Source organism: Macrotis lagotis, chromosome 7 (assembly GCF_037893015.1).
Source record: "Macrotis lagotis isolate mMagLag1 chromosome 7, bilby.v1.9.chrom.fasta, whole genome shotgun sequence".
In the NCBI taxonomy this organism is placed as follows: domain Eukaryota; kingdom Metazoa; phylum Chordata; class Mammalia; order Peramelemorphia; family Peramelidae; genus Macrotis; species Macrotis lagotis.
This window is the reverse complement of record NC_133664.1, coordinates 174,401,501-174,428,709: the sequence shown is the minus strand read 5'-3', so window position 1 is coordinate 174,428,709 and position 27,209 is coordinate 174,401,501. Positions and strand designations below refer to the sequence as shown.

Genomic DNA, 27,209 nt, shown 5'->3' with positions numbered 1-27,209 from the left:
TTGTCTTGAATTCAAAATCAGGGCTGGGAACCCCCACCTACCCTACATCTCCATGCCAGACCATTTCAAATGACACGATTCCAAAAGTAAAAGGTGTGTAGTCAAAACAATTATATAAATGGCTTCTCTATCTTGTCCCTCCAAGTTGACATTAGACCATTTAGGAGTATTCATTCTTTGGGTCTAATCAGTTTCAAATCTAAATAATTGCATTGTCTTTTAGTTCACATCTCTCCCTCTTTCCCACCAGAATGGCAAGAGAGATTCATGTTAATGCTTGTCTCAATAATTAGCCTGGTGCAATTTAGTAGTTCCTAAAGTTCATGTGAATCCTTTCTCTTCAGTTTTAGGGAGTTTATTTTTTCCTTTTAAAGATTTTATTTATTTTGAGTTTTACAATTTTTTCCCCTAATCTTGCTTCCCTCTCCATTTAATCTCAATTAACTCTGGAATGCATATGCTTAGCTCATTGCCTGGTGATAGCTGGCACTGTATAAATTCTTGTTCCTTTTTTCCCTTTAGTTTCTCTATACCCCCAGCCCCTATACTCCCAAAGAAAGGAATACAATTAGGTTAAACTCTCTTCATTGGTGTGGAAGGATAGAGTGTGAGTCTATGTTCCTGGTTTACCCTTCTTCAGCCTCAGCACAACAGTCCAGAGAACACTGAATTTTTAAGCTTTGAAAAAACATTGAAGCTTCTTGTCACAGTTCCTGTAGTCATCATGATGATTCAGAAAAGATGCCATAGGTCAGGATGCTGTGATTAGGTCCAATGTATATGCTTTTATTGCATGCTACTGTTTGTTCTGCTCCCGTATCCATCTCTACCACTTGACCAACTCTCATAGAGCTTTTCTATCCTCCCATAGTTTAGATTGTCTTTATTCAAATTCGGTGAAAGGAGTATCACTATTCTATGTACTCAAGTATAGAGTTTTGGGAAAGTTAGTCCAGAAAAATTTCCCCAATAATTTAGATTTCCTTTGCTCTAAGCATTGTCAGACATGGAGTTCATGAAAATACTCTCTATACTCAGATCTTTTATATTTTAAAATGTCATTATTATGTCACAAAGGCATCCTAGATGTCTACAGAGACCATGGCAAGTGTTTCTGTGTCTTTTAGAGATGAGGCAGGAGTTTTGACCACAGAGGCTTCAGAAAACTCTGGTCTTTGGAATGGGGACTGTAAGCTAGAGTTATGAATGTGGATGGTTAGTCATCATGACTGCCTATCAACACCTGGAGGCAGAGCAGTGGAGGTATGCAGTAGAACTAGTGATTGTTGGAATCTGGAATCATGGGTAAATACAAGTACTTGAAATTCAGAGCATTATGTTTGAAAATACATGGTTGAGGGGCGGTTAGGTGGCGCAGTGGATAAAGCACCGGCCCTGGAGTCAGGAGTACCTGGGTTCAAATCTGGTCTCAGACACTTAATAATTACCTAACTGTTTGGCCTTGGGCAAGCCACTTAACCCCATTTGCCTTGCAAAAAAAAAAACCTAAAGAAAAAGAAAATACATGGTTGAGCTAAGTGAGTGAGGGATAGTGTTTTGATGGTACTGAGGACATTTAGGTTGGGCCGAGTATATATATACATATATGTAAATATATACATATATAGATACATATTCATCCACCTCAAAAATTATCTATGGTAGTTTAAAATTCCTTATATAGAATCTGACACATGGTGAACACTTAATGAATGATTATTACCCTGACCTACTAGTTTCCAGAATATTCTGGGTCCTTGACCTCATCAGTTTCTTAAATTTTTTGCCTCTTAATAAGATAGGGATGAGATCTGTGATTTTTTTATTGATATAAGGGAACTTCCAGGTAAGAAAGCTCCTTCTACTAATACATTCTACTAAAACATTTTCTCTGCAACTTATGTCTTAGAGAGTTACTTAAGAGCATAGGAACTTTTCCTTTCTGAAGTGAAGTTCAGAGAGATGTTTCCTGCCTATGTAGGAAAAAAGTTAAAATGTAGAAGGGAATAAGGCACAGAATTTAGATGAAGGAAGTCCTATTAGGTTTTGTCTCACCTCTTCAGTTTCCCTGATAGGTTGATCTAACCACTTCTTTTTTCCTCAGTTTCAGAGTTAAGAGATTCTACAGGAGTCCTATCAGTCACAAAGTCTCAGAAGTGGAAAAGCTCTGAGACCATCTGGTCCAATCCATACCCAAATGCTTCCCTTTTATATTATAATTGACAAAGTGGAGTTATAATTGGGAATTTCAGCATTAGGGGTAGAACCGTTTGATGATTGGGTTTGGGAGGAAACAGAAACTGGATGGATAACTCAAAATCGGTGTATACATCCTGGTTGTTGATCAGTCATGCTGATCCCAGGCATCCTGTGTTGGTCATCTTTGCAGATAGTTTACCCCGAAGTTGGCAGTAATGCTACCATGGAGGGACACTTTAAGAAAGGAATGTGATCGAGAAAGGATTCTCATAACTAGAACTCCATGTAAGATTGATGGTAGAGGATGGGTTCCTTCCTCCAAGGGAGCCTTTGTGGGCAGGTGGTGCTTTCTCCTTACTGTAGTTTTTCTACCTGTTGTGGTCCTCCCCTGGCCTAGACTGCACACTCCCTTATGGAAATAAATAAATGCATTGTTTGGGGAGGAAGCATTTCTCCCCAGATCCTATTGCCCTGGGTTACCCCAAACTCTTGCTGGGGAGCTTTCTTAGCTCTGCCAAAAGTAGTCACCAGTGAGAGATAACCCAAAGCCACCTAAGGTTACCCATTCCACTTCTAACTAGTTTTAATTATCATGGAATTTTGCCTTTTTGTAACTTTCACCTGTTGCTCCTAACTCAGAACTCTACAACCAACATGAACCTCAGTGATTCCTCTTACATGACAGCCCTTTACATACTTGAAAATGAATAATGTTTTAAGTCCTCTCCTCCATGTTAAATAGCCTCAGTTCCTTCAATTGACACTTGAGATCCTTCAGCCTATTGACTGCCCTCCTTTATCCTCTAATTAGCTTATCAGTGGTCTTCCTAAAATGTGCTCTTATAAGAATAAAGTACTCTAGATATATTCTGACCAGGGCAGAGAAGAGTAGGACCCTCCCTTTTCTATCCCTGCTTGTATTAATGTAGCACAAGATTGTCTTAGCTCTTGGGACTCCACATCATACTGTTGACTCTTAGTTCACTCAAACTCACCAACAGTTTTTCAGATAAATTGCTATATAGCCATGCTTCCTTCATTTTTGTGAAGATTATTTTGCAATGTAATTGTAATACTTTATATTAATTTTGTGGCTTGTAAAGATTTTTAATGTTGTTTTGTTTTGTTTTTTTGATACTGTCATTCAGTTTTACCTCTCCTTCCCAGTTTGTGTTATCTGTGAATTTGATTAGTATAATATCTAAACCTTTATCCAAGTTATCACTTAAGATATTAAATAACAGGGTCAAACAGTAGATCCCTTGAACACAACACAAGAATCCTCTTCCTAAGTTGACATTAAACCATTATGGGATATTTATTCTTTGGGCCTAATCAATTTCAAATCTAAATAATTGCATTGTCTTTTAGTTCACATCTCTCCCTCCTTCCCACCAGAATAGCAAGAAAAATTCATGTTAATGCTTGTCTCAATAATTAGCCTGGTGAAATATAATAGTTTGTAAAGTTCATGTGATTCCTTTCTCTTCAGTTTTAGGGAGTTTATTTTATTTTATTTTCCTTTTAAAGATTTTATTTTGAATTTTACAATTTTTTCCCCTAATCTTGCTTCCCTTCCCCCCCCCACAGAAGGCAATTTGCCAGTCATTACATTGTTTCCATGGTATACATTGATCCAAATTGAATGACGAGAAAGAAATTATATGCTTAAGGAAGAAACATAAAGTATAAGAGAAAGCAAGATTACATAATAAGATATCAGTTTTTTTTTTTTCTAAATTAACAGTAATAGTCCTTGGTCTTTGTTCAAACTACACAATTTTTTTCTGGATACAGATGGTATTGCAGACAGCCCCAAATTGTCCCTAATTGTTGTTGCACTGATGGAATGAGCCAGTTCATCAAGGTTGATCATCACTCCCATGTTGCTGTTAGGGTGTACAGTGTTTTTCTGGTTCTGCTCATCTCACTCAGCATCAGTTCATGCAAATCCCTTTAGGCTTCCCTGAATTCCCATCCCTCCTGGTTTTTAATAGAACAATAGTGTTCCATGACATACATATACCACAGTTTGCTAAGGCATTCCCCAGTTGAAAGACATTTACTTGATTTCCAATTCTTTACCACCATAAACAGGGCTGCTATAAATATTTTTGTACAAGTGATGTTTTTACCCTTTTTCATCATCTCTTCAGGGTATAGACCTAGTAGTGGTATTGCTGGGTCAAAGGCTATGCACATTTTTTTGCCCTTTGGGCGTAATTCCAAATTGCTCTCCAGAAAGGTTGGATGAGTTCACAGCTCTACCAACAGTGTAATAGTGTCCCAGATTTCCCACAACCCTTCTAACATTGATCATTGTCCTTTCTGGTCACATTGGCCAGTCTGAGAGGCGTGAGGTGGTACCTCAGAGATGCTTTAATTTGCATTTCTCTAATAATTAATGATTTAGAGCAATTTTTCATATAATTATGGAGTGCTTTGATTTCCTCATCTGTAAATTGCCTTTGCATATCCTTTGAGCATTTGTCAATTGGGGAATGGTTTGTGTTTTTTAAAAATTTGACTCAGTTCTCTGTATGTTTTAGAAATGAGTCCTTTGTCAGAAATACTAGTTGTAACCAGGGACAATTTTGGGCTGTCTGCAATGGAGGATATCATCTGTATTCAGATAAAGAGCCGTAGAGTTTGAACAAAGTTCAAGAACTATTCCCTTTAATTTAGGGAAAAAAACAGATATCTTATTGTCTGATCTTGTTATCTTTTATACTTTTTGTTTCTTCCTTAAGGATATGATTTCTCTCTCATCACACTTACTTTGGATCAATATACAACATGGAAACAAAATAAAGGCTGACAGATTGCTTTCTGTGGGGGGGTGGGGGAGGGAGGTAAGATTGGAAGAAAAATTGTAAAACTCAAATAAAATCTTTAAAAAAAGAAATACTAGTTGTAAAGATTGTTTCTCAGTTTACTACATTTCTTTTGATCTTGGTTACAGTGTTTTTGTCTGTGCAAAAGCCTTTTAATTTAATGTAATCGAAATCATCTAATTGGTTTTTGGTGATACTCTCCATCTCTTCCTTAGTCATAAACTACTCCCCTTTCCATAGATCTGACAGGTAGACTAGTCCTTGATCTTCTAATTTGCTTATAGTATTGTTTTTTATGTCTACGTCCTGTAACCATTTGGATCTTATCTTGGTAAAGGGTGTGAGGTGTTGGTCTAATCTAAGTTTCTTCCATACTAACTTCCAGTTTTCCTAGCAGTTTTTATCAAAGAAAGAGTTTTTATCCCAATAGTTGGACTCTTTAGGTTTATCAAATAGCAGATCACTATAATGGTTTCCTGCTATTGCACCTAGTCTATTCCACTGATCCACCACTCTATTTCTTAGCCAATACCAGACAGTTTTGATGACTGATGCTTTATAATATAATTTTAGATCTGGTAGGGCTAAGCCACCTTTCTTTTGCACTTTTTTCATTGAATCCCTGGAAATCCTTGACTTTTTATTTCTCCATATGAATTTACTTACAACTTTTTCTAACTCATTAAAATAATTTTTTGAAATTTTGATTGACAGGATACTAAAAAAAAGGTAGTTTAGGTAGAATTGTCATTTTTATTATATTAGCTTGACCTATCCATGATGTTTGCCCAGTTATTTAAATCTGATTTTATTTGTGTGAGAAGTGTTTTGTAATTGTTTTCTTTCTTTCTGTCTTTCTGTCTTTCTGTCTTTCTTTCCTTCCTTCCTTCCTTTCTTCCTTCCTTCCTTCCTTCCTTCCTTCCTTCCTTCCTTCCTTCCTTCCTTCCTTCCTTCCTTCCTTCCTTCCTTCCTTCTTTCTTTCTTGATTTTACAAGGCAATGGGGTTAAGTGGCTTGCCCAAGGCCACACAGCTAGGTAATTATTAAGTGTCTGAGCCCGATTTGAACTCAGGTACTCCTGACTCCAAAGCCAGTACTCTATCAACTGCGCCACCTAGCCGCCCCTGTAATTGTTTTCAAAAAGTTTCTAGGGAGTTTATTTTAAGCAAAAAATTATCAAAAACCACAATCACTCCAAGCTCCCAGTTAGGAAAATTTCTAACATTTTAAAAAAGGTTGGGCTCTCTAATTTTATATTCATATCTGTTTTTAGTTAATTGAAGCAAAATTGAATATACTTTTCAGTAAGAAAACAGTAAATTATAAAATGGTATCTATTGATAGACCAGAACTGGGAGGGGAAATTGGAGAAAGAACTTAATCTTTTCTTGGAACTTCCCTCTCTTCAAGGTAATTGAAGAGCCTACAATGCTTCTTTTGTTCCTCATGGAGTGCCATACTTGCTCCAGCCTCTCAAATGAATAGGATTCTAATTAGTTGGATAATTTATAGATGACAAATAGAACATGGCCAAGTTTTTTTAGGCTACCCAAATATGATTCTTATGCAATATAAATATAGCTTGGAGGAGTTTCCTATACCTTATTCTAAGGTCTATAAAATTAATTGGTTGGACATCTTTTCATTTAGTTTTTTTAAATAAGTTGGTGTTGAATAAATCATTTAGACCATCTTTATATTTGGTCAAATGCTTTGAGCAAACACAGATAAACTGGATACCCTACAAGTTTTCCCTGATCTACTTATTTCACAACTCTAACAAAAAAGAAAACTTTTTTTTTTGTTATTTGTTAGTGCATTTTTTAAACTAAATGTTCTCTAACCATTAATTTAATGTGTTCTAGAATTTTTCCAAAAGCTGAAATCAAGTTCATTGGCCTTCAGTTTTCAGCCTTCATTTTCTCCTTTTTTTCATTGACCACAATTTTTCAACAGTCATTGACATTATTTCATCAATTACACATGCCTTTTCTCCATTATTCTGGGATAGCATTCATTTGGGCCTTGTGACTTGACCTCATGGGTGGTTGGCTCATTTGGCCCTAGTGACTTGATCTCACAGGCATTATTTCTTTAACTATTTTGGTTATGAATTGTCATATTTGGTTATGAATTTGGTTGTCATATTTTTTCTGTCTTTTACAATCTAGAAAGTATTTACCACTGTCAAAGAAAAGAAAAGCAAAGCAAAATAGGAGACACATTCCCTGCTCTTTGTTTTCCCTTATTGTTATTCCACCCACCCAGACTGTGCTGGCAAAAGGTTAAAGTCTTGGTCTTCAAAAGACCAAGACACACTGTTAAATTTACTCTAAACTATTAACGTTTTCTCATTCACTTTCTTAAGTCTGGACTATCAACAAAATGATACCTAATACCCTAATTTGTAGCATTTACTGATTTCCAAAGGGCAAATGTTAACACTGGAGATTTAACAGCTGGCTCTCTAACTGGTAGGCTGGATCCAACATATTCTTTCAAGGAAGGCATTCAAACCTTTCTTTATTCTCCTCTTTTATTTAATATAGCCAACCACTCTCCAGCGTTTTTGGTTGATATTAACTTTAGCATCACTGAAATTTCTGGCAGAAGAATCAGATAAATGGCTCCTAACCATATTAGTTGTGTTAAGTGAAATTAGAAGAATAATTTGTATTAGGGGCATGATGACAATTGAAAAACATTTTCTTATTCTGAATAAAAATATAAGGCAGTCCTTATTTAATCTACTCCCTTCCTCAAGTTACTCCAGGTTCAAAACAGACTTTGGGTAAACATCCATTTAAAACCACAATTCAGAAGCCCCCATTGACTTTTTTTTTAGGGTTGTTTTTATTTTTGCAAGGCAAATGGGGTTAAGTGGCTTGCCCAAGGCCACACAGCTAGGTAATTATTAAGTGTCTGAGATCGGATTTGAACTCAGGTACTCCTGACTCCAGGGCCAGTGCTCTATCCACTGTACCACTTAGCCGCCACCCCTCCCCCAACTGACTTTTAAAACAAAACAAAACCAAAAACTAATTCTACCAGAGAACATATTTGTTTAAAAAAATGTCAACATCATAGTAAAACAAGTAAGGAAAATTACCCAACACAGAGTCATATTTTCCTACACCAATCCCATAAAATATTACCAATAAGAGAGGGAATCCCCATAGGAAAACACATATATTCTAAGAACCCATGTGCCTAAGGAATTTCAGGATAACTTGAATTCTTATAGTAGTATCACCACTGGACTAACCTCTTAGAACGAATACAATTGCTATTTTCTCCAAAATGCTATTGTCTCTGGCCTGGTCATTTCAGTGAATTGTGCTACAAGTATCTGTCAGGCTATTATCCTTGTTATTCCTAAAGCTTCTTTTATCATGTTTTCCTTCTGAATCTAGTGATCTACTGGACACTAATATTAATGGAGGAGACTACAGTCTAAATTTCTCTACTCCTATACCCTCTGCCCGTCGTCTGTTTTTCTTTTCACTTACTTTTAGGGGATGGGGTGTGGTTTATGGGTTTATGACTAACATAATGACATAAACTGGACTTTTTTAGTAAAATACTACTCCTGTCTCAGCACATTTGCACCTGATGATATGGGTCATCTTCAATGTCCTCAGAAGTATGCCTTAGGTCTGGTGACTCATACTACACTTTTGAAGAGTATCTCATGGGATTAGGAAAAATGGTTACCTACCTATCTTCACAGGTCAAGGAGTCTAATGTGTGCCCAAGTCAGGGGCTTGCATTGAAGCCATCCATGGTACCTTAAGTGAAGACCAGCAAAACAATGCCAAGAGGGGATCCTGAGGCCTTTCTATACTCCAGGTGAGTTCCCTCCATCTTAGTCCAGCCCAGCCTATATTTACTCGCTCTTCTGGTGGAAGATACCTCAGCAACACTCTTGTGTCCCATGTCTCTTGCACTACTCCAAATATCTTCTGCCCCAAAGTGTCTTTCTGAACTCTACTCTTCACAAACTGAATTTGTCTATAAAAATGCATATTAAGGTACCTTTTGTATTAGCCACAGGGACCAGAAGCACTAGTTACCCTTTTTAGAAGGCCCAATAACACCAAGAGGAAACTCTCAGCCTGTCATCAATGTACACTGTTACCCCAAGTGTTATATGAACGACAGTATCTATAGTGTTGGTTCTCCTATTGACTCCCCTTCCTCCTAATACAACTTTGAACTTCTCTCAGGGTTTTCCCCCCTCAACTACAAAATAAGGGGACTCATGTAAATAACCTCAACTCCCTTCTAGCTCTAGTATAAAAATTCTAAATATTTTACATGTCTCCTCAATTAAAGATTAGAAGCATCTTGAAAAAATAGATATTTTGTTTCTTATATTATTACCTCTGAGACTACCTCCCCCCATATACAAAATAGTGTTATGCATAGAATAAGCATTAAATACCACCAAGTTCTATGACTCTAGTGAATTGACTTGGTTGCCTAATATTTATACAGCATTGTGCCAAGAGTCACATAGGATTCAAAGACTTAACAAGATAGTTCCTACCATCTAGCATCTTGTGATGTAGTGTAAGAAATAAAGCATGCATAAACCCAATCATATTAAATGAGAGACACGGAGTTGCAGTGAGGAGTCAGAGGTAAGAGATGTCCCTATCCTTGGGAAGGCTTTAAGGAGGTTAGAGAAAAATGGGTAGAATTTCAATAGGAAATGATGGAGAAAATAGCACCTCAAGAGAGAAGAATATGGGGGCAGCTAGGTGGTGCAGTGGATAGAGCAGTGGCCCTGGAGTCAGGAGTACCTGAGTTCAAATCCGACTTCAGACACTTAATAATTACCTAGCTGTGTGGCCTTGGGCAAGCCACTTAACCCCATTGCCTTGCAAAAAACAAACAAAAAAAAAAAGCAGAGAGAAGAATATGGAAGTGGACAAGCAGAATCATTCAATTGTCAATAATCAAGTTATTGATTAGGCAAGTGGACAGAGCACTGGCCTTGTCAGGAGGACAGAAGTTTGAATCCAGGCTCAAACACTTGATACTTTACTAGCTCTGTGACCTTGGTTACCTTAACCCTGGTTGTCTTGCATCCAGGACATTCTGATTCTCATCTGGCACTGGACCTAGATGGTCTGGAGGAGAAAATGAGACTGGTGACTTAGCACAGCACCCCCTCACTCAAATCATTCAAATTGCCATGGCATCACCTCCCCTGATGTCATGGTTTTCTTCAAGAATGAAGGACGGGGGCGGCTAGGTGGCACAGTGGATAAAGCACCAGCCCTGGAGTCAGGAGTACTTGGGTTCAAATTTGGTCTCAGACACTTAATAATTGTGTGGCTTTGGGCAAGCCACTTAACCCCATTGCCTAGCAAAAAAACCTAAAAAAAAAAGAATGAAGGACAAACATCATCAATCAATGAATCATGTATTAAGTAAGGCACTGTGTTAAATATCACAGATAGAAAAGTAAGAAATACTTCCTACTCTCAAGGAACTCACAGTCTAATGGGGGAGAGATAAAATGAATACTACATGTAAACAATATATAGAAAAAAATGAAGATAATCCATAGAGGGAAAGCACAAATATTGAAGGAGGATCAGAAAAGGGTTCTTGTAAAAGATGAGATTTTTAGCTAGGACTTGAAGGAAACCAGGGAAGCCAAGAGGCAGAAATATGAAGGGAGAGTATTCCAGACATTGGAAACAGCCAGTGAAAATGCTCAGAGTTCAGAGACTGTCTTGGGGAAAAACACAAGGCCGGTGTCACTGGAAAGGGAGTAGTAAGGTGTAAGAAGCTTGGAAAGGAAAAAGGGGATTCAGGTTGTGAGGAGTTTTGATCTCAAAACAAAAAATTTTATATTTGATCCTGGAGGTGATAGAATCATTGTAATTTATTAAGCAGAGGAGCGATATAGTCAGATCTAAACTTTGTGAAAATTAATTCTACAGTTGAGTGGATGAACTGTGAATGAAGAGACTCTTGAGGCAGGGAAGCAGCAGGTTATTTCAGTAGTCCAAGCATAAGATAATGAGGGCATGTACCAGGGTGGTAGCAGAGAAAGAATATGTGAGATGAAAATATACAACAGGACTTGTCAACAAGTTAGATAGGCATGGTGGGTTAGAGTGAGGATTTCAAAGACTATATCTAGGTTTAGAGTCTAAGTAACTGGAGAGGTGGCAGAGAGTAATAACAAAATTAGGAACAAAGAAATGGAAACTGAGGGAATGTCTATCAATTGGGGAATGGCTTAACAAACTGTGGTATATGTATGTGATGGAACACAATTGTTCTATTAGAAACCAGGAGCAGGGTGGCTAGGTGGCGCAGTGGACAGAACACCAGCCCTGGAGTCAGGAGTACCTAAGTTCAAATCTGGTCTCAGACACTTAATAATTACCTAGCTGTGTGGCCTTGGACAAGCCACTTAACCCCATTGCCTTGTTAAAAAAACACAAACAAAAACCTAAAAAAAAAAAAAAAAAGAAACAAGGAGGGATGGGAATTCAGGGAAGCCTAAAAGGATCTGCATGACCTGAAGCTACGTGAGATGAGCAGAACCAGAAGAACATTGTACACCCTAATAGCAACATGGGAGTGATGATCAGCCTTAATGGATTTGCTCATATCTACAGGGCAGCAAGCAGGCACAATTTTAGGGTGTCTGTGACAGAGAATACCATCTGTATCCTGAGAAAGAATTGTGGAGTTTGAACAAAGACCAAGGACTATTACCTTTAATTTAAAAAAAATGTTTTCTTATTATGTAATTGTGCTATATCTCATACTATATGTTTCTTCCTTAAGCATATGGTTTTTTCTCTCATCACATTCAACTTAGATCAATCCATACTATGGGAATGATGTAAAGACTAGCTAACTGGCTTCTGTAGGGGGCGGGGGAGGGAATGGGATTGAGAGAAAAATTGTAAAACTCTAAATAAAACCTTTCTAAAATTTAAAAAAATTAGGAAGGGAAAAGATTTTTTTGGGGAAAATTTAGTTTAATTTTATATATGATAAATTTAAGATATTTATAGGATATCCAGTTTTAGGTATCTGATAGGTAGTTGGAGGTTAGGAAGAAGTTTAAGACTGGATAAGTAGATCTGAGAATCATCTGCAAAGAAATAATTGAAACCATAGGAACTGAATGAGATCACCAAGAGAAATAATATTAGGAGAAAAGGGCCCAGGACAGAATTCTGCAGGCCACCCAAAGCCAGCAGGTGTGAACTGGATGAAAACTCAGTAAATAAGAGGAAGAAGAGATCAAATACCTAGGAAGAAAACCAGTAGAAAGTAGTGTCACAGATTGCTAGCTAGAAGGGGGTCATCAACAGCACTAAAGGCTGCAGAAAGGGCAAGAAGGATGGAGAATTGAAAAGAGGCCATTAAATTTGGCAATTAAGAGATCACTATAACTTTGGAGAGAGAAATTTCATTGATAATGAGGTCAGAAACCTGACTGTAGAGTTGAAAAAAAAAAGATTGAAATATGTGAAAGCACTTGTAGGCAAATTGCCAAGGTTAGCCACAAAAGGGTGAGATGGGATACTAGGGAAAAGTGATGGAGGCATGGACATGTTTGCAAATAGTAAGGAAACAGCCAGTAGATGGAGAGTTTGTATTAAAGTGGGGATGATAGGTGGGGGTAATCTGCTGGAGAAGATGGGATGGAATGAGATCACTTGTTTCAATCAGAGAATGTGCCTTGTTTTTATTTTTCACATTACGATAATTGTCATGTTGTAAAAGTAAACATAATCCTCTCCCACCCCCTACAAAGAAAGAGAAACCTCAAGAAAAATAAAGTGAGAGGAGAAAAAAAAGTGTGCTTGAGTCTGTATTCAGATACCATCAACTCTGTCTTTGAGATGGATAGAATTCTTTTTTTTCTTTTCTTTTCTTTTTTAATTCTCATTTTGTACAAATGTTTTTTACATTAATAAAATATTCTTGTTTAAGAGTAAACAAAATACCCCTCCCCCCATGAATATAGACTTGTATAGACTTGCTTGGATGATAAAGTAGAGAGGAGAGAAGAAAAAAATTAAAATAAAAAAAATAGTAATAATTGTAGGTATGGCCAGGTGGCGCAATGGACGAAGCACCAGCTCTGGAGCCACGAGCACCCAAGCCCACATCCAGCCCCATAGATCAACAATCACCCAGCCGTGTGACATGCAAGCCACCTGATCGCCACTGCCCTGCAAAAACCAAAAAGAAGGAAAAAAAGACCCAAAATAAAATAAAATAGTAATCATAGTAGGGGTGGCTGGGTGGCAGACAGAGCATTGGCCCTTGAGCCAGGAGCACCCGGGTCCAAATCCGGCCTCTGACACCCAAAGATCACCCTGCTATGCTGCCCCAGGCAGGCCACCCAGCCCCATTTGCTCTGCACCCTCCCCCCAATAATAGTAATAAAAAATGTGCTTCAGTCTTTGTTCCAACACCAACAACTCTGTCATGGGTGGATCACATTCTTTATGATAAGTCCATTGCAAAAGTTGCTTCCATATTTTTCCAGTGTTGCCATTGATGATCGCAAATCCCTCCTTTCGTATTTCTCCACTACCATGTACTATATTTTCTCTCTCCTTTCACTCTGACTCTGCTGTAGGGTCGCTGAGTGGCGCAGCAGACAGATCCCTGGTCCTGGGGCCAAGAAGCCCTGAGCCCCCATACCACCCCTTAGGCCTAGAATCCAGCTGGCCCTATGGTCCTGGGCAGGCCATCCAATCCTAGCCCCTTGCAAGAAGTAAAAAAGAAAATGTGTTATATCTGACCACTCTCCCCCCATGGTCCATCCTCTCCTCCATCATTCACATCCCACCCCTTTCCCCAGCTCCCCCCTCCTTCTTACTCCAGATGTCTATACCCCATTGAATAGATATGCTGTTTCCTCTCCTAGCCACCTCTGATGAGAGCAAAGGTTCCCTCATTCTCCCTTGCCTCCCCCCCTTCCATATCATTGGAATAGCTCATTGTAATAAAGAAAAAAACTTATTATATGAAATATCTTGGCCTATTCCCCCTCTCCTTTTTCTTTCTCCCATTCCATTTCCCTTTTTTTCTATTGACTCCATTTTTTACACCATATTTTAACTTTGAATTCAGCTTTCTCCTGTGCTTCAACTATAAAAGCTCCCTCTACCTGCTCTATTAACTGAGAAGGTTCATATGAGTATTATCAGTGTCATTTTTCTATGCAGGAATACATGCAGTTCATCATCATTAAATCCCTCATATTTTCCCCCTCTCCTCCAATCTCCATGCTTCACCTGAATCCTGTATGTGAAGATTAAACCTGTTCAGCTCTGGCCATTCCAAAAGGAACATTTGAAATTCTCCTGGTTCATTGAAAGTCCATCTTTTTCCCTGGAAGAAGACATTCAGCCTTGCTGGGTAGTTCATTCTTGGCTTCATTCTAAGCTCTTTTGCCTTCCAGTATATTATATTCCAAGCCCTACGAGCTTCCAATGTAGTTGCTGCTAAGTCCTGTGTGATCCTGACTGCAGCTCCACGATATTTGAACTGTGTCCTTCTGGCTGCTTGTAATATTTTCTCTTTGACTTGGGAGTTCTGGAACTTGGCTATAATATTCCTAGGGGTTGATTTTTTGGGATCTCTTTCTCGGGGGGATTGGTGCATTCTCTCCATTTCTATTTTGCCCTCTACTTCTAGAATATCAGGGCAATTTTCCTGTAGTAATTCTTTGAAAATGATGTCAAGGCTCTTTTCCTGATCAGGTATTCCAATAATTTTTAAATTATCTTTTCTAAGTCTGTTTTCCATATTAGTTGTTTTTTTCAATGAGATATTTCACATTTTCTTCTAATTTTTCATTTTTTTTGGTTTTGAAGTATTGAGTCCTGATTTCTGGCAAATTCATCAATCTCCCTGAATTCTATTCTTTGTCTGAAGGATTTGTTCTCCTCAGAGAGTTTTCTTATCTCTTTTTCCATCTGGCCAATTTTGCTTTTTAAGGCATTCTTCTCCTCAATAACTTTTTGAACTGTTTTATCCATTTGACCTAAGCTGGTTTTTAGCATGCTATTTTCTTCAGCATTTTTTTGGATTTCCTTGACTAGGCTGCTGACTTCATTTTCATGTTTTTCCTGCATCTCTCTCCTTTCTTTTCCCAGTTTTTCTTCCAACTCCCTCATTTGATTTTCAAAGTCTTTTCTGAGCTTTGTCATAGCCTGAGCCCAATTTCTGTTTTTCTTGGAGTCTTTAGATGCAGGAGCTTGTGCTTCCTCATCTTCAGACTGAGTGTTTTGATCCTTCTTGGGCTCATATGCAAAATATTTCTCAATGGTCTTCCTCTTATTTCTCTGCTTGCTCATTTTCCCAGCCTGGGCCTGGTTTTGGGGTGCTTCCTGAGCTTTTGGGACACTGCCACAAGGATCTCAGTATGTGAGGTCTGTCCTCCCTCCTGGTCTGTGAATGACCATAAGCGCCCCCCTCTGCCACGGGGATGAGGTGGGGGGGCCCTGCTGTTCTATGGGAGGGCCTAGACTGAGATCAGGATCTGAATGTGGTCAGAGCCCCAGAGTCCTGTTCCAGAGGCAGAGGACAGAGCTCTGCAGTCTCTCTCTCTCTTCACTCCCCTCCCTCAGCTCAATGGGCTCATGCCTTGGGGGATCCTGCTTACCTGCTCTGCCTGCTTCTGTTTCAGGATCTGGGCTGCAGAAAGACCAAGCTGCTGGCTGTGTGCCCTGAGGGCTGGGCTCCACGTGCTCGCTCTGGCAGAGGTCCCCCACTGTTCCCCCACTTTGTGCCCAGTGCTCCTCGGGGTGCAGCTCAGGAGACTCCCCCGCTGCTGTGAGCTGTGGCTCCCAGCGCCCTGGGGCTGCCTCCGGGAGGCTGAAGTTCTTTCACTCTGGCGGCCGCCCCTCCGACCCCGGGGAGCAGAGCCTTTCTGCTCTTTTCCAGGTTACCTTGAGAAATGCCTCACTAGGTCCCTTTGTGGGTTCTCTCTTGAAAGTTTAGTTAGAGTCCTTAGTTTCAAGTTTTATCAGAGAGGGCCTAAGACTTGATCTCTTCTTGTCGCCATCTTGGCTCCCTCTTGCATAGCATTCTTTATCAAAAATCCATTAGAGAAATTGCTTCAATATTTTTTCCCACAGTTACTATTACTAGCTGTGTTTCCCTCCATTCTATTCATCTCTACCCTCATTTATTTTATTCTCTCTCTCTCTCGCTCTCTCCTTTCTCTTTGTTCTTCAAAAGTGTGTTGTATCTGACTACCTTCTCCTATGATCTTCCCTTTCTTCTGTCACCTACACCACCCTTCTTCCCCCATCCCCTTTCATCTCCTATTTTCCTCTAGGGTTAGATTTCTATACCAAATTGAGTTGTGTCTGTCATTTCCTCTCTGAACTACTTTCCATGACAGTGAAGGCTCACTCATTTCCCCTCACAACTCCAATTGCAAAAGCCTTTTTGACTTTTATGTGAAATAACTTAACCCATTCTACCTCCTTTGTGGGTTTGCCTTGTTAAGAAGGACCACTTCTTTATGTGAGACTGGGCAGAGGAGATAGTGGTAGAATTTATCTGGGTGTTGTGATATGATAAAAGGAGAAGAGATTTCTTGGCCTCAATTTTTTCACTAAAAATAAGAAGTAAAGTTCTCAGTAAGAGGATAGGGTGAGAAAGTTTGAGAGATGAAAAGGTTTAGAAGTTGCTGTGGTTAGTATAATAGCGAAGTAATCAGGAAGGTGTAAAAGGATTACCTTCAACAGTTGTGAGAAACCTGTTGAGATTATATAATGTATATTTCATGATCTTTTTAGGAAAATGGCAGAACAAATTGTAATAGAAGTTACATCTAAGGGAATTTTGAGAGTTAATATTGAAGAGATGAATATCATAGGAGGTTTTAAAAAATCATTTTAGACTGCATTTATAATTTTTTTCTTTCCTAGGTTTTAATTCTAGTTCTTCTTTCACAGTTTGACTAATATAGAAAGATGTTAAATGAGATTTTACATGTACAACCTATATTAAATTGTTTGCTACTGGGGGTGGAAAAATGTGGAACTCAAAAGCTTTCAAAAGGATGAATGTTGTTGAAAATTATCTTTGTATGTAATTGGAAAATAAATTCAAGGAAAAAAGTCAGTTTAGTGTGTAGTCAAAGCAATGGGAAACCTAAGTTTTTCTGAAAGACGAATCTTTAGGAAGGTTCATATACTGGTGGTATGTAAAACAGCAAAGGGAGAAAGAATGGAGGAGAGAAACCAATAAGATTATTACTGTAGTAATCCACAAGGGAAATAATGTAAGTAACAAGTTGGAGTAGTAGCAATAGGAAGGAATGGATTAAAGAGAATGGACAGTTCAGCAATTGAACAGATGTGGGGGGAAAGACTGAAGAGATTGGTAGTACTGATTAACTTTGGCATGTGTTGGAGAATAGAGTTCTGTTTTTGATGGTAGATTGGAGGTAGCACTCCCTTTTCGTTGTAGCTGGAGCAGGCTGCTGGGGTTGGAGGAATGAAGATGGTTTCCACTTGGTTGTTTCATTACTAAAGGAGAATTTATGCAGAACTAGCTGCCAATGAGCAGCTTTCTTTTTCTCTGGAGACAGCAATTAAAGTGAATTCAGAGAACATTAGAACTTCTATCATTTATAAAACATTCGTTCTTTGCTCATGAGTCTCAATTATAGGCATGAAAGAGCAGCTTTGCAAACTTTAAGACCATCTGCTTTCCTTTATGCTGCTTTTTCTAATGCTAACAAAATATGACCCCTGGATATCTACCTACCATCAGCATTTAAGTGGGCATTTGGTTATGAAATAAATCACATGGAAAAGTTGGGCTGAAAAATCACAGAAAGCTCTTATAAGACAGGAGCTACAATTGCAGTTTCTGCTATGATACGTGAGCACATCCAGGCCAGCTGAAACCTTTCCTTGTCTTTCTGGGTCAGTTTCATTCCTGCTCAATATAGCTCTCAGGCACCTGATATATTTATCTCCTTTGCCTCCTTCCCTTCCCGTGCCAGTGATGCTTACCCTTTCCACCTTGTACTGGAAGCTCTTTGATGGCAGGGATTTTGTCATTTCTTTAATCTTATTCCCACATAGCTTAATAATGCTTACCAAATAAATAACAAAAAAGCATCAGTTGTACACTATTTTATGTAGGATTGATTATATTGCCCTTCCTTAATCATAGATTCATTTTTTTAAAGCCAGTCTAGGAAAGCCAATTCTAGAATCAGGATATACATCTTGAAAAAGAAAAGCACATTTCTATTTTTGAAATTTAGTAAAATTGGCCATCTTTAGTTCCATTAGAAGCAGGTTTGTAATCAAACCAGAAAAAATTATTTGATCAGGAAGATTAAGTTAAATGTTGACATTTTCATTATCAGAAAATAGATTATGTGATATTCAATTGGATACCAAATTACTGGCCTGTTACAACACCTCAAATAGATCTGCTCCAAAAGATACTTTGGGAACAGGGAAATTTTTAAAGTATTCCTTGGTTAGGGGCAGCTAGGTGGCATAGTGGATAAAGCACTGGCCTTGGAGTCAGGAGTACCTGGGGTCAAATCTGGTCTCAGACACTTAATAATTACTTAGCTGTGTGGCCTTGGGCAAGCCACTTAACCCCATTTGCCTTGCAAAAAAAAACCCTAAAAAAAATATTCCTTGGTTGATGTCAATGAAAAAAACTCCTTGATTCTCCTCATGCCCTAAAAACACAACCTTGTTATATCATCAAATAATCTCTTTCAAGTCCTGAGAAGACAGGCAGACTACAAGGGGAGGGGGACATGAGGTTTTGATCAGGTACTAGAGGCTTGCTCTCATTTTAATCTGGAAGAGTTTTGTCTGGCACTCTGGTTTTGTATGAGGGAGTGTAGGCCTGGACCAGCCATCAGCACTTGACTAGGATACCACCAACCTTTTCTGTCATTTAATTCTACAGTTAAAATCTTCACTGTAAATCTATTAGATTTGTTTCCAAGTCTCCAAATGTTCTAAGATTGTAAAAAATATGATATGGGTAAAAGAAGCACATCACATGTTAAAAGACTAATAATGTTTCTAAGAAGGCAGGAAAGGCAAGAAATGTCTAAATGATGGCTAATATGGCAAATAGTATTGGGACCAAAAATACAGCTATGTCATTGTTATATAGATTATTTATGTTGACAAAATGAGCAATATTTATATAGGGGAAGTTATGAAGAGGAGCAATTGGATCTTGGGATCCTAAATGACATTTATCAAATGAAAATAATACTGTTGATTTCAAAAAAAGTTTTCTGAATTCTTTTCCATTGAAGTTGATACGAATAGGACTCTTTGTTGACCTTTGTGTGGAGGCAAGGTACCCTGGGTTAATTAAACCTGTTTGTAGTCAAGAGTTCACATATGTAGTTGATGGTTCTCTATAAAAGAAGGCAGAATAGATCAATGGATAGGAGTACAGATTAGGAATTGAACATTTGAAGGCTAATTTATTTTTAAAGTTATTTGGCTATCACTTGCCAGCCCAAGCCATTGTAGTTCACTATTCATTATCATCAGTGTAAATAGCAATTGTTTTCTCTCTCCTGGTCAGAAACTCTGAGAGTGTTTCCCTCCTTGGTTGATATTTTTGTGATGATCAATTAGCCCCTGCTTCCTCTTGATTCTTACCTAATCCTTAGTCATTGAATTGGTGTGACCTCAAACAAACTGACACCTGGGAAAAGATCTTAATTTAGAAAGCCCAAAGTGGGCAGTGGATGGAGCACCAGCCTTGGAGTCAGGAGGACTTACTAGCAAACACTTTAACCCCATTGCTTTGTCAAAAAACAACAAAAAAACCAAGAATAGAAGAAAAAAAATTGAACACTCCTAATAAAAAAAAAAAGACCATGGTCACTGCATCCTGTTTCCATTGCCAGTCATCTTGACTTTTGTCTTGCCACTGGACTTCAATGATTCTGGAGGAGAAAGTGAGACTGATTAACTTTGCAAAACTTTGCTTACTTGAATCCAATTCAAGTGCAAGTCAAAAACATGACATCATTGGTCTTCTTTGAGAATGAAGGGCAAACAAGAATTTGCCAACAGTAAATCTGAATTAAAAGAGGGCCAGAATTAAGTAATGTTAAATGTTCTGCTTTCCAGAATCTAAGTAGAGCAAATTTATCTGCATATAGAGGGAATAGAAGTACTTGGGTAAACAAGTAGCTGGTAAATGTTGATAGTATTCCAAACATCAATTTTAAAAAGAACTTTTATAACTATTTTGAAGTTATATTAAACTTTAAGATTCAATTATGTTTCTTGGACTGGGAATATTCTAGGGGAGGAGGGAAATGATTTTCCTCATTCTGCAGTTCAGGTCTATTTTCATGTAGAAACTTCCCTAAAGGCTTTATTATTCCCACAGTAACTTTTCCCCCCCATGTAATGTTTTTATTTTTATTTGATGTTTGCAAGGCAATGGGGTTAAGTGACTTGCCCACGATCACACAGCTAGATAATTATTAAGTCTGAGGCTGAATTTGAAACTCAGGCTCTCCTGACTCCAGGGCTGGTGCTCTATCCACTGTGCCACCTAGCTGCTGCCTTGTAGTGTTTTTATAACCATAAGCATATGTAGATTTAGCCATGATAATGGAGAGGTTTTATTCAAAACTATAAATGACTTTTGGATTTCTATTTGTGCACTCCTCAAAGTTACATAACAAAGTTAGCCTAATATGAAATTCAAAACCTTAGGTTATACTTCACTGATAATACAATTCTATCAACACAGTATGCATTCTATATTGCCTTTATTTTATGAAAAAGCTAATTCAAAATCTACATTAACTATTATGAATACAAAGTCCAAACTGAAAGATTGGCCTCATTTATAAAAACAAAGAACTGAGTTGTCAGTTTCAGAATTTCAGGAATGGCACTTCAAAGGGTTTTGCATTGGCATGTTTCAGTGCCAAGGCATAAGAGTAGACTCTTGCATCCACCTTGAGATGTTCATCAGCTACCAGATCTATAGGAGGCAAAGGAAACTAATGAGAATACAGACAGACAATTGTCCCATCCCATCATATTATCATTCCCAAAACTATAGAAAAGGGAATGCTAAGCATGGAGGGTATTTAAGAGACCACACAATCAAGTATAGGTTTGCCAAAGATTATAAGGATACATCATGTCTGGTGGTAACTATTTATCTTGCCTTTCTAAAAATACAAAAAAAAAATTTTTTAAGCTATATCCCCTATAAATATATTCCATTAGAATTACTATGTAGTTATTGGACAGACCTCAGACACTCTAGGGATTGACATGACCTTCATTCTACCATGGACCCTCATCGCCTTCCCCTTGGACTTACTGCAAATGCCATTAGTTGATTTTCCTGCTTTTAGTCTCTACCCTTTCAATTCCTTCCTCTATAGAGCTGCCAAATTAATAAGACACACAACTGAACTTGAGTACTTCATAGCCTCAAAAAGTATCAGTGGCTCACTCTTACTTTAGAATAAAATCCAAACTCCAAAGCTTGGAATTGAAAAGCCCTCCCAATCTTTCTCCCAATTACCTTTCTAGACTTAAGTTCATTATTATTCCCCATTGTGTTATGAGCATTCCGATCAAATGGCCCATACCTAGTTCCTCCCCAACTCCCAATGTCTGAAGTGAAATCTTTCCTGATCCCTGGTCATTTTTTCCCCACTTTGTCTCCTCTCAAATTACTTTTTATTTATCCACCTGCATCATGCCAAGACTGCAGGGTGTTACAGAGATCAGAGTTTGATTCATTTTTGTTTCTGTATCCTTGGTACTTTACCCACAATAGGAATCCCAATAATATTTATTGAGCTGAATAGTCTGAAAGGACCAAAGATCCAGATGCATTACATTTAAGTTGGGAATTTGTATCTTTTGATGCTGGAGCACCAATTTTCTTTTAGTCTAATGAATAAACTGCTAGATGGGACATGATTTATTTAAATTAATGCATGGAAGTAGAAGGTCTTGAAATTTTACTGCATTAAGCACTGCTTAAGAAGGATTGTTTTATTTGAAGATGGTCACCTTTTATCTAGGTTTCATCTCTTCAACTTCCTGTTCAAGAATAGGCTGCATGGATTCATGCCCTATTTTTGCTTAATGGTCCTTTGGAAAAGGATTTGGCCTTTCTCTACAATTACTTCTATGGAAGGAGTTCTCTTTATGTTTTTGTGGGAAGCCACAAAGAGTTCAGCCCCTCCAGACTTAATTGTAAATATATAAAAAGCAATTAGGAGTAGAAAACATGTCCTTGAAGAAGATTTATCTTAAAAGACAGAACTTATGTAATTATTACAAATCTCACTGAGACAAAACATGTCAAGAATAAATAAAAACTAACAATGTTTCATTTCCTAGTCAATTTTAACAAAGTTATTCTTGGAATCCATGAAGAACTGGAGTCATGAATGCTCAGTTTACCTGCTTGAATTTCTTCTGATAAAAATACTGTTCTTAAGATTTTATTAAAAATTTCAGGAAAAGAACTAAGATCTCTTAGAAAAGGTCGAATAACAACTGCAGAGTTGGAAGGGCCCTCAGCAGCTCTCTACTACAATTAACCACATGGAGGAAGAGTCTGAAATATAATCTGAACAGGGTAATTCAAGTCAACAAACATTCATTAAGCATCTACTCCGCTCCCCCCCCCAATTCTGTGCTAGGGACTGGAAATACTGAGAAGCACAAGACATCCCCCTCATTCATGACCTCACAGGGGAGACAACATACAAATTTAAAAAAAGCAAGTTTTATGCAGAAGAAATAGTAAATAATTAACAGAGGGAAAGCCCTGGACTAAGAAAAAAAGAAGCAGTAACATGGCATAATGCAAGAATATTGGGGGGGGGGTGCTAGGTTATTGTCCTGTGGGCAGTTGTTCCCCACTCCAAACACAGAGCTTAGCCAGGGGTCTGAAATTCTTCAGTCTGGCTGCTAAAGTAGTTCTAACTGGGCGAATCTCAGTGTTCAGGTAAAAGTTTTTTAAAAGTATAGTAATGGAAAGTCTTTGTAAATAGTACCACAATTAGATCCACACATACCTTTGATTTTTTTTTAAAACCCAGGAAATGTAAAACATTAAAAAAAAAGTTTAAAGAATGACAGAAGAGTATTTTAAGGCATTGGCTGTTATTAGATTAAAAAAAAAACTTCCCCTTTAAAAAGGCTGATGTGCTCATCTCTAGAATAGTATCCAGTTAGAAATCATGTGATTCAGGGCAGCTAGGTGGCGTAGTGGATAAAGCACCAGCCCTGGATTCAGGAGTACCTGGGTTCAAATCCGGTCTCAGACACTTAATAATTACCTAGCCACGTGGGCAAGCCACTTAACCCCATTTGCCTTGCAAAAACTAAAAAAAAAAAAAAAAAAAAAAAATCATGTGATTCAGTAAAACAAATTCAATGCCATAAATTTAGAAGAAGGCCATAAAAAAATCATCTAGTTCACTTTCTCATTTTGCAGATGAGGAAACTGAGGCCCAGAAGGGTTAAACGATTTGCCAGAGATCATACAAATGTGACAGAGGTGTGATTTGAACCCAGCTCTTATTAAAAATTCTACCATCCCCATTAAAATTCTACTATCCCCTATCTCCAAAGTTTTTCTTATTAGATGAGAAAAGAGCGAGTTCTCTGTTATGATAAACAAAGAATCAAGACCGACATCCAACCCATCTGGAATGGAAGTGGGAATATAATCCTTTCCAATATGGTTGACAATAAAAATCCACAATTGTATTATGTGGGATGTCTCTGTCAAAAGGAATTCAGGCTAAAGTTTTTTTTTTTTTAAGAAAAACAATATATAATTAATTATAGCACCAAATGAAAGGTTTCAGAAAACACAAAAAGGAAAACAAGAAATGTTTAAGCCTAATTGTCAAATTTCTAGATATTTGACTTAAAGAAAGTTATACAAAGGAGTTTGGGGAATTATGTTCAGCAGACCCAGGTGTGAGGGAGGAGGGGGAGGAAGAGGAAGAGACAAAAAGAGGTATGAGGGAATAGAATATAGGGATGTAGGCACAGTTAATTGAAAGTAGAACTCTCTTACCATCAATTCTCTTCAGTAGATCATTCTTTGGTAAAGAAACTACTTCTACAAATTCTTTAAAAAAAACACACACAAAAAGTAAGGTCAAAAGATAACAGCAACAACCATGCCTGTTAGCCAACTAGAATATCTGTAATAAAATGACTATACTTAGCCATAGAGCAATCACTGGGAAATAACATACCTCCATCTCCTGAAAAAAAAAAACACAAAAAAAACAAAAAAAAAGTTTAGTAAAAAGTAGAGTAGTAAAACACTGCAAGATCTTTTGGCAGAAGAATGTGTTAAAATAAAAAGGGAAATTTTTTTAGGTTTTTGCAAGGCAACTGGTGTTAAGTGGCTTGCCCAAGGCCACACAGCTAGGTAGGTCAGATTTGAATTCAGGTACTCCTGACTCCAGGGCCAGTGCTCTATCCACTGTGCAACCTAGCCGCCCCTAAAAAGGAAAATTTTACAAGGGCCTCTGTGTATCCATGCTACTATCTCACATCATATGTTACTAAATAACTTAAGAGTTTTTTGCAATGTGCCTTACAAAAACAGTTAAATGAGATTTAACATGTTAGTCAAAACGGTGGTCCCTGAAATGCTGTTACTAAGACTGAACTAGAGTGGCTGAAAAATCAAGTATTACATTATAAATATGATGTTGCAGCATGGTAAATTCATATGTACTCTTGAGGTAATGAGTTGCATAAGACTATAATAATATTTAGAGACTAAAAAAAATCTTTTCTAGAAAATCATAGGGCAAAGAACTTCATAACCTTTTCAATGAATGCTAATGTCATAGTACAGCTAAAGCAAATGGAAGGGCAGATCCTTAGAGGGATTTTTAAAAAACTGCTCCAGTGTCTTACAACACAAGGTTAAATGAATAGTTATGGTAAACATTTCTAAGTATTTGTAATGCCCAGTGTCCAGTGATTAAACTGGATCTTATGCTATAGAGAAATTTTGTACATATTATGAAACTCAACATATACAAAATGTTAAGTTGGTCAGACATAAAACAACCACAAACAATAAACATAAAGTTAGAGGAGAGTTGCTGCAAGTCTAATAAAATATCTATGCAAGATTTTATTTCTTTAAATGTTTGAAGCAGCTGGCATATTTCAGAAATCAGTACTGTTCTACCCACCACTTTAAAGAAGAGTGAATATAAGCTCACCAAGCTTTGGTTTAGGTCTCACATTTTCAGCATCATCTCCATTAATCATCACAGTCACTATATGTGTGGTACAATTTGACAAACCTGGATCCATGCATACAGCTTAAGGAGGAAGAGACAATGGGTTACATCATCATCATCATCATCATTCTAATCCTCATAGAATTTAAAAGCCAAATGTCCCACTTACTTAAAATTCCAGAGTCAGTACAAGAACCCTTGAAACAATTTTCTACTTAATAAGAACCTGTGAAAACAGTCACTTCCTTTACCCAGAAAAAGCAGCCATGAAATTAGTAATGAAATGAAAGATGTAATTAATGAAAGGAAAGAAACTGTCTTCTGGTGGACTTTAGGGAATAGTGTAGGTGGATAAACATTTGTCAGTATTTCTATGCATACTCAAACTGCCCTGCTTGTATGACTTTAAAGTGGCTTCAGAGACTTGTGTTAATGTATGGTCAGGCTATACAACTGGCTCAGTAGAGTTGGTGTTGGTGAAAGTGGGATGAGAAGGGAAAAACTGACTAAAACTTCAGGTAACAATATCCTTGTTGTTATTTGACTTGATCCTATCCCACACTAGGGAACAAATGTAAACAGCAGAACTCAGTGAAGAGTCACAGGAAATGAAAAATAAATTACACAAATAGGATGGTGAAAAGAAACAAGGAAAATCTCCATCCAATTTCCTAATCTGGTTTGCTCAGTGTCACAGCTGTTCCCCAACTCCTGTGCAAGTACTTGTTTAGCTATACCCATGGATCCTCCTAGTTAAACATTTATTTATAGAAAGTAATTTGTTCTGAGAATTTCTCTAAAAATAAGCTTTCCTATTTGAAATGCATTTGAACTTGAAAAAAAGCAGTTTCTAGTTAGATTTTTGACTAGGTTAAAAAAAATCCTCAACCTATTTACAAAAAATTCAAAGATGATACTAATACAAACCTGGAGAACATTCAGCAACATCACCTTTGTAACCAGTTTCTTCCTCAAGTTCTCGAAGAGCGGCTGTCTCTGGGCTTTCATTATCATCTATGAGACCTGTCAATCAAATGTTTATTCATATAAAATTCCAGGTTCTAGGAGACACTAGTCCTTCCTATGTAGCCCTTGGTATGGGGAGACACTCAGGTTTAGTCCCTTTATAGAAAGGGAAAGAAAAAGTATAGTTTGACTAAGTTCCTGTAGATGTCATCTGTTCATCTGAGTTTGTTATTTCTCCTAATAACTACATGGAGTCAGCAAAGCCTACTGACAAGATCAATAAGGTAGTTTAAGAGATATTGATTCCACTTTTTTGTTCCTGCCACTTAACTATTTTACCTTAAACACGAATATGTTGTGAATTGTCTTATTTCCTCATCTGCAAAACAGTGACTGCACTACTTGTCCTGCTTTTCTCCCTTCAGTGATGTGGTGAGTGATCCTATGCAAGAGTTTAGATGGCTACCACTTTTGAGGGAGAAAAGAACTGAGGCTTGGTAAACACTAGCACATTACTGTGGAATGTGAAGGAAGGGAAGTGAGTTTATAATAAAAGCATTAGTAGACATCTATGATTAAGTAGGATGAAAAGTCTGATTTTATACCCTCCTCATTTATACTTATTTGGAGTATGAAAAAAAACCTGCACTAAGAAGAAGAAAATGGGAACTAGAGAAAGTAAAAGAAGTAGTACAGGAGGAATCATATTCAGAAGATTTTGATGACCCCAATTTCCTTTTTTTTCTTTCTTTTTTAATAAATATTTTGTTTTCCAATTATATGCAATAGTAGTTTCTACCTATCATTTTCTGTAAGGTTTTGAATTTTACAATCCTCCCCATCCTTCTTTCCTGGCCCCCTACAGAAGGCAATCTGATAATCTGTACATTGTTTCCATGGTATGCATTG

The 27,209-nt window shown here is 37.6% G+C and overlaps 1 protein-coding gene and 1 long non-coding RNA gene across 3 annotated transcripts in view; one reads left to right on the top strand and one right to left on the bottom strand.

Annotated features, from left to right (window-relative positions):
• The first annotated feature begins 1,090 nt into the window (after positions 1 to 1,090).
• The window catches only part of LOC141493170 (uncharacterized), a 32,232-nt gene continuing 6,113 nt past the window's right edge, over positions 1,091 to 27,209 (top strand). Inside the window, exons 1-2 of the long non-coding RNA XR_012470130.1 lie at positions 1,091 to 1,263; positions 8,763 to 8,881. This is a non-coding gene — a long non-coding RNA (uncharacterized LOC141493170). The remainder of the gene's footprint in view (positions 1,264 to 8,762; positions 8,882 to 27,209) is intronic.
• NUDT5 (nudix hydrolase 5) overlaps positions 20,673 to 27,209 on the bottom strand; it is a 32,388-nt gene continuing 25,851 nt past the window's right edge. Inside the window, exons 7-11 of one of the 2 annotated variants that reach the window (XM_074194119.1) lie at positions 26,262 to 26,357; positions 25,314 to 25,415; positions 24,324 to 24,332; positions 24,140 to 24,193; positions 20,673 to 21,058 (exon numbers count right to left, since the gene is read on the bottom strand). In XM_074194119.1, the coding sequence (XP_074050220.1) occupies positions 20,949 to 21,058; positions 24,140 to 24,193; positions 24,324 to 24,332; positions 25,314 to 25,415; positions 26,262 to 26,357 (371 nt within the window). In that variant the 3' untranslated portion in view covers positions 20,673 to 20,948. The other variant, XM_074194118.1, reaches the window with a different exon arrangement.